General features: G+C 51.7%; 1 protein-coding gene across 1 annotated transcript; it reads left to right on the top strand.

The window, feature by feature from the left end:
- The first annotated feature begins 822 nt into the window (after positions 1 to 822).
- Positions 823 to 6,906, top strand: PIM1 (Pim-1 proto-oncogene, serine/threonine kinase). The gene is made up of 6 exons (XM_045016509.1): positions 823 to 1,113; positions 1,496 to 1,602; positions 1,831 to 1,881; positions 2,034 to 2,400; positions 4,456 to 4,632; positions 5,501 to 6,906. The coding sequence occupies exons 1-6, from the start codon at positions 1,032 to 1,034 to the stop codon at positions 5,656 to 5,658; spliced, it is 942 nt and encodes a 313-aa protein (XP_044872444.1). The 5' UTR covers positions 823 to 1,031; the 3' UTR covers positions 5,659 to 6,906.
- Positions 6,907 to 7,597: the final 691 nt, after the last annotated feature.

Genomic DNA, 7,597 nt, shown 5'->3' on the forward strand with positions numbered 1-7,597 from the left:
TCCAGCGGTTTTCTGGTCAGGGTGGACATTAAAGATCCCATAGCCCAAGTGATAGGAAAAGGGGCGTTACCAGAAATCCCCTCCTTTGTCTTTCCTGCGAATGCACCACCCTCCGCTCCAGAGCTGAGTGCGGTTGGATTATGATGTGTATTATGGAAGTGTCTAGGGGGGGCCATTGTGCTAGGAGCTGTACAGAAACCTACTGGAGGTCTCTGCCCTGATGATCTTACAATCTGAACAGAGAGACAGGCAGAGGGTGGGAGAGGAAACAAAGATCCAAGTGCTCTGGGTTCATCCAGGATGGAAGATGCTTGTAACCACACTGATCCCAGGGGGCCCAGTCGGGGGTGGGGGTGTTAGTTTATTTTGGCTTGTATTTTCTGCTGTTTTGTTTTTTTGGACGGGGGTATTTAATCCCTCCCCCCCTTCCCATTTACCCCTCCCAAACTTTCCACCTGACCCTGCCTCCCCCTGCTCCTTCCACCTGCTGTCTTCCCTCGCTTTTCCTCAGGCTTCTCCTCCTTCTTCCCCCCACTCCATCCCCCTCAGTCTCCGCCCCTCCCCCCGCTCCTTTATTCTCCTTTCCCCCGACCCCTCCCCCCTCTTGGCGCCTTTTCCTTCCCGCCACGTCTTTAGTCTCCCCGTTCTCTTCTGACGGGAGGGGGAGGACGGGCCCCGCGGCTGATTGGCTGTGACCGCGATTGGGGGCGGGGCGGCCCCGTGCCGAAGCCCCGCCCCCGGCTGTCCCCGGCCCGCCCCTGCCCCGGCTCCCTCCCTCCCCTTACTACTGGCGGCTGGAGCTAGGGGAGCCGGCGCCACACGGGAGCCCGGCACCGAGCGGAGCAGCCTCGTCGGCTCTGCTCCCATTCGCGTCCCCCCCTTTCCCCCGGCCTCCGCCCCTCCCGCACCAGCCCAGACCCCACCCCCTTGGTTCCGACCCGGCGGGGCTGCGAGCCGAGCCACTGGCGCCCGGTTCGGTTCGGGCGGTGCCGGTCCCGGTCCCGGCCCTGGAGCAAGGGGACGGGGCGGGGATGCTGCTCTCCAAGATCAACTCGCTGGCCCACCTGTGCTCCGGGTCCGGCGGGGAGCTGCACCCGGCCAAGCTACAGCCAGGTGAGGCCCGGTTCGGTTCGGCTCGGCTCGACAGCAGGGGGTGGCTCTGGAGTGGGTTGCCCCGGAGCGGTCCGGGTGCGGTTCGGGAGGAGACCTGTCCTGCTGGGCAGTGGGGAGGTTCGGTTCGAGAGGGGTAGGTTCAGAGCGGAGTCTGATCCGGTTCGGGGAGGGATGTGGGTCTGGTTCAGTTTGGGGGGTTCGGTCTGAGGAGGGATGGGGGGTCTGATCCAGTTTGGTCCGGGGAGGGATGCGAGTCTGGTCCAGTTCGGGGAGGGAGGTCGTTCTGAGGAAGGATGTGGGGCTGCTCCGGTTTGGAGGGTTGGCCGGGTCTTTTGAGGACACAGCTGGTCTGATCCCGGTGTCTGTGCCTCTCTGTCTACAGGGAAGGACAAGGAGCCCCTGGAAAAGCTGTACCAGGTGGGCCCACTGCTGGGCAGTGGTGGCTTTGGTTCTGTCTACTCAGGCACCCGCCTGTCGGACGGCGCCCCGGTGAGTAGAGCCTGGACAGTGACCCCCCCAACCCCTGCAGCCCGCTCCCCATGCACGCTGCTCTATAGATCTCCACCTTTGCGTCCCTTACCCAGTTACATCTCCTTTGCTTTGCCCTGGCATAACCACCATCTTGCATCCCTTTCATTGGTCCCTTGCTGGCCTCCCCTCTTTCTGGGGTTCCCTGACCTGATTCTGATTGCCTGTCTGGTTCTGTTTGTGTTCTAGGTAGCCATCAAGCACGTGGCCCGGGACCGGATTTCTGACTGGGGAGAGCTGGTAAGTGTCTAGGACAGGAATATCTGCTGTGGCTCTGCATTGCATGGTCATGGCTCTGTAGTTAAGGTTGCAGCCGGTGTCGCAGGTAGCTCTTGACTTTGCGGGTCGATTTGCCTGCCTCTGATGGAGATCTCCTTTCTCTCTCTGTGCAGCCTGGCGGGAGCAGAGTGCCCATGGAGATCCTGCTCCTGAAGAAAGTGGGCTCAGGCTTCCGGGGGATCATTCGGCTCTTGGACTGGTTTGAGAGACCAGACAGCTTCGTCTTGGTTTTGGAGCGACCGGATCCTGTGCAGGACCTGTTTGACTTCATCACAGAGCGGGGTGCTCTCCCTGAGGAGCTGGCCCGCAGCTTTTTCCGCCAGGTTCTGGAGGCGGTTCGGCACTGTCATAGCTGTGGGGTATTGCACCGGGATATCAAGGACGAGAACATCCTGATTGATCTGAACAGCGGGGAACTGAAACTGATAGATTTTGGGTCTGGGGCATTACTCAAGGACACAGTGTACACTGATTTTGATGGTGAGTGTCTATTTCCATCCCCTTCTATTTTATCTGCGTAGAGAGGGAAGCCAGGGAAATTCCTCTCTGAAATGGGTTGTTCCCTGCCTGTAAACGTTCAGTAACTTCCCAGCCAGGGAATGTTTTGTTCCCTCCTCCCCCTGCCATTGTCATTTGCTAAATATACCGTTGTGTGATCTGCAGCTTTGATACTTTTGGGGGTTTCCTCCCTGCCTTGTATCCAAAAAGCATTTTCACAAATGTGTTTGCCCTTTTGTTGGGTGTTAACCGCAGGCACTGGTGGTAGCTGCCCATGTCACACAGGGAGCGGCGGGGGGGGGGGGGCACATGGCAGAAATTGGGTGTGAACTCACAAGCATCAATCTTTGTTACCAATGAGAGAAGAAAGTTGGACTCTTGTTCCAATGGGTTGGTTTTCTCTAGGTCCATCATATTTGTAGCATTTCAGCAGGGATCTGGCTGGTATTCCACCCTCCCGGGGTGGTGCAAACAGGATCTGCCTCACCTCATAGATGGGGAAAGATTGAGTTAAACCTGTCTGCAGCCATGGCTGCTTAGATGCTGGATCCTAACCTAACCTAGCAGCTAGAATGCAGGGGGAGGGGATGTTTCCCCCCCACACATCAAGGATAAAGAAGAGGGCTCTTGTACAGTTTCTTTCTGTGAGGATGGTTGGACATCAGTGTGGGGAGTGGATCAAGAAGAGAAGCTGCTGTCTCCGCCATCTCGCTAAATTATTCATTTCATTGGAAAGTTGCGTTTTGTCACGGGATGAATGTTGTGAAATAGGATCTGCGGGAGATCTGCTTACAGCTGGCTCCCTTTCTCTGCTGTCCAAAGGCACCTGAGTCAAATCTTTGGGGAGGGGGAGCTCCAGACCCAGGGAGGAGAGTTTGACCTTGGAGCGGGGGTGCAGGGATCAGCGTGGGGGACAAATGACCAGAGCTGCCTTGTGCTCCTGGCGGCAGGCATTGTTTCTGACCGGGAAAGGCATATTCAGGGTAGGCCGTTGACTTTCAAAAAAAAAATCACTGTTTGTTGTTGAGGGTTTGTTTTGCTTCTGCCGAGCTGCATTTTTTGTTTTCAATTTAACGGCTGATGACAAGGGGCGGATTTGCCCCTCCCAGCCACCTTCTCTTCTGCACAATTCCTCAAGCTAGTGGTGCCCCCTGGTGGACATCAAGTTATTTTTTACAACCCAAAGTTTGTAAACAACAGTCACGTGGCCAGGAACCAGACTGAGCTCTGACCTCAGTCTCCTCTTCCTGCCAGAAGGGAAGAGATCAAATACAACAAAGGCAAAGGGCGTAAGCATCTGCAGAGGCCAGAAGCAAGGTGGAATCTGAGTTCCAAGCATAATTATCACACGCACAATTGTACTAACTCCCTTGATGTTGTACAACAAACCTTTGTCCACAGCTTTGGAGTAGGCTGGCTTTATACCTGGCTGACTCAACAGTAGTCAGTGCCAAAAAAGGAATAAACTCGTCAAGGTATCTACCCTTCTTTGGGTTAAGCAAGGAAACCCTTTTATGTAGAAAGGATTATAAGGTTGTCAGGGCTCCTTGTAGTGCAGTAGACAAGGCCTCAGCCCCTCCCCAAATGCTCTGTCTGCACTGGGTCACCATGGACTGAAGCATCTGCAACCTGCCTCTCTCTTTACCTCAGTGAGAAATGGTTACATTGACAGAGATAAAGTCAGGATAACAGTGGCCTTAAGAAACCTGTTACTTATTGTGGCTTGTATTGCAGCTGGAAAACATGTTTATTTGCACTCCATTTGGTTCTGCTTCACTTGTAGTCTGTGCCCTAGCGCAACACTGCAATTGCTAAAACTACTGGGGGTTTAAATCCCAATCAAACTGGGCTGAAAGTTAAACAATATTAAGATATTGCAACCTAAATTTTGGGCTGAAGTTCCTAACTTGGCCTCTTAAAAACCATCCTGATAACACCTGAAAAAAATAGTTAATAACTGGTTGCTTTGATTTCCTCTGCTTAGAGTAAAAGATGAAATATTTCTCCTTACCAATGATCCTCTAATCTTCTCTACAGGGACCAGAGTGTACAGCCCCCCAGAATGGATCCGCTATCACCGGTATCACGGCAGGTCAGCAGCAGTCTGGTCTCTGGGGGTCCTGCTGTATGACATGGTCTGTGGGGATATCCCCTTTGAACATGATGAGGAGATTATTAGGGGCCAGGTCTACTTCCGACAGAGGGTCTCTCCAGGTGAGTACTCTACTTTGTTGTCAAGTATCAGAGGGGTAGCCGTGTTAGTCTGGTTCTGTAGAAGCAGCAAAGAATCCTGTGGCACCTAATAGACTAACAGACGTTTTGCAGCATGAGCTTTCGTGGGTGAATACCCACTTCTTCGGATGCAAGTCCTTTGTTGAGTTAAAGTTGCTTAGCCTGAATGCCACACTGACAAAGTGATAATATGATGCCATAGAAGTGCATTACCATCATTTCATGCAACCAGTGAGACGTGCAAGGCATGATTCTGTGATCTAGTGGTCCCTTCTTGTTTTAAACCCAATGAGATGTTTAATGCTATTGAATCCCAGCAAAGTGCTGGGGACCCTGCTCTCTTCTCTGCCTTAGACAGCTGCTTCAGAGCTCACCGTGGTAGTTCACTTCAGCACTTCACTCTCCTGCCACTTGCTGGGGTCTTTAATGTGGCTACTGCAGCTGGCTGCTGAAGCAGTCTTACAGAAGGTGGAAATGACAAAATATATTGAACCAACCGAGTAGCTCTCAGGTTTAATCATCTCACTGGGGAAGGGAAAGTTGATTTTTGCTCTTAGCCTGGGTATGAGTGGCAGGGGAGGATGGGCTGCTCATGGACTTGCATTGCAAATTTGGTCTCTTGTGTATTTTCGGAGTCTCCTTCCAAAGATGGGAGCTGGTTCACCCACATACTAGGGTGAGGGGAGTAACTAAGGAACCACACCTAGCCACAGCCATGGTAATCTGTCCTGTGAAGCAAGAAAGACACATCCCAAAGCAGACTTGCAGATGCTAAAATAGGGAGGCTTGTAGGCTTCACAGACATTACTCGGCTGCGCATTCTCACTAACTGCTTGTTTTCTCTCCCCAGAGTGCCAGCACCTCATTAAATGGTGTCTTGCCTTGAGGCCCTCCGACAGGCCATCCTTTGAAGATCTTCTAAATCATTCTTGGATGCAAGATGTCCTCTTGCCACAGAAAACAGCAGAGATCCACCTGCACAGTCTAATTCAGGAGTCTGGCAAATAGCAGCTCCTCTCATCCATTGGGTGTAAAAAGAAAACTCTCACCAGTGACTGTCTGCCTGTTACATGGGAACATTCATATCTCATTCCAGAGCTCAGCTAACTGGAGAATCTTCGGAGAGGCTGGAGGTTACCATCCATCCCAGGTGGACTGGTCTTGAACTCGTTCGGTCCTGCCTTACTTGATGTCTTGCCAGTAGACTTTTTTGATGTCTTATGGGCACATCTGTGAGTGTCCCTGACCTGCTGAGTCCTGGAATATGAACTGAGCGAGGACCAGAGAATTAGCAAGAACGTTTTGCTTGGGGAAACTGGCTGGGGGGGGGGAGGGAAGGTACTGATTTGAATAGCTGTCTTATTCACTGTGTCACCATGTTCTGAGTGCCTTCAGTTGCGATCTGGGCTGTGCTGGGGGAAATACTTGAATCTTCCTACACCTCTGCTTCTCCAAGATTCACCTGGGTTTATTTTATGTTCCCCTTCTTAAGGAACAGGTCAGAAGCAGCCACGGGTGAAACCAATGCACCCTGTTTCCGAGGTATGCTGTTAGCGGGACCTTTCCTGCCTCAGCTCTTTGCTTTGAGCCTCAGGAGCCAGGGCGTCCTCACAGATGCACAAACAATGCAACCCAATAGAGCTGTAAATGTGTACAGAATTATACAGGAGCGAAGCTTGGTGTACAGAGGATTGTAGTTTATAATGGTAACGTTTTTACTCTTTTGTTTTAACTTATTTTCAGGGGTTTGGGTTATTATTTGTTTGTTTGTTTGTTAAGGAAAATGTCCTAACCTGTAGGATAACTTATTTATTTATTTATGAATCGTGGGTTCAGAGCCCATGCCTGGCTTCCATAGCTGCTGAGCTGGTTTCCAGTTGGGGTCCCCTCCCCCCCGACTGCACTCCCTTCTTAGAATGCTCTGTAATGTCTCACCACTGTGTGGAGTGGCCGACCGCTTCCCAGCTGTCTGTAAATAGTTCCGGCTGCCGGTGTTCCTCTTCCATGCGTGTGTTCAGTTGTTTTAAAGGCATTTCCACGGGTATTTGTCTGGGCTGGGGGGGGACGTCACGTGCGCATGTGTATATAGCACTGGTTTTGCCGAGCTGTCGGGGAAGGTACCCTGGACTCCAACACTGTCAAGCCTGTATATGTAATCAGTGTGTAGTCTGCTGCTTTTGTTAATAGTTAATCTTGTACAGGGGAAGTCAGAAATCCTATTTTTTTTATACATGCAGTTTTAAATAAAAATGAATCACTTGACTTAACCTGAGACCTCTTCTCTTTCGGGTGGAGTAAAACTGCCAGTTTCACAGGGCAGAGAAGCGGCGCTGTCGAAACTCAGGACCCTTCCTAACGTGATCCGAACGCCCAGAGCACCACTAACGCGCGCGGTTCTCAGAGCAGGAGATGAGTAAGCCACAGCCTGCACTAAAGCTAGAGATAGCAGCCCAAACCACAAAGCTTGCATTCACATGTCCTCAAAGCTGTGTCACTCACATGGAGCATTTTGGTTCAGCCCGTTAAAGGCGTCAGCTGTTAGTGTTGGAGCTGAACTTGTGCGCTGTCCATGTCCAGTGTCCTGGTCCTGGCCATCTCTGGCAGCCCTCTTCACTGAACTGTGAGATCAAAGGTGTATGGCTGAGGCACGAAATATCTACATACTGTTTCCATTCATGCCTAGTGGTGTGTGAATAAAGCAGGTAAACATCAGCGCTATATTGATGCAGTATGTTACCCATGCACGTGGTACATTGGATGCTGACCATCAGTGTCAGGGCACAGTGTGTTTCAGTAACACAGATCCTGTGTGGCGGGCTCTGGAGGCAGTAATGCTTCACATCCGTGAAGGGATTGTTAAAAGTTGCCTATTACGGATGTCTGATTTGTTAAGTACTATTACCATCAGCAGCCAGGCTGTGATTGGCCCAGAGCCACGGGGGCTGTT

The sequence above is a fragment of the Mauremys mutica genome, chromosome 4 (assembly GCF_020497125.1).
Source record: "Mauremys mutica isolate MM-2020 ecotype Southern chromosome 4, ASM2049712v1, whole genome shotgun sequence".
Classification (NCBI taxonomy): Eukaryota; Metazoa; Chordata; order Testudines; family Geoemydidae; genus Mauremys; species Mauremys mutica.

Bases quoted from the DNA above. Each gene is read 5' to 3' on its own strand.
- PIM1 (XM_045016509.1), top strand. From the start codon at position 1,032: ATGCTGCTCTCCAAGATCAACTCGCTGGCCCACCTGTGCTCCGGGTCC. The intron at 1,114-1,495 runs GTGAGGCCCGGT...CTCTGTCTACAG, and splicing joins CCCGGCCAAGCTACAGCCAG to GGAAGGACAAGGAGCCCCTG. The intron at 1,603-1,830 runs GTGAGTAGAGCC...TTTGTGTTCTAG, and splicing joins GCCTGTCGGACGGCGCCCCG to GTAGCCATCAAGCACGTGGC.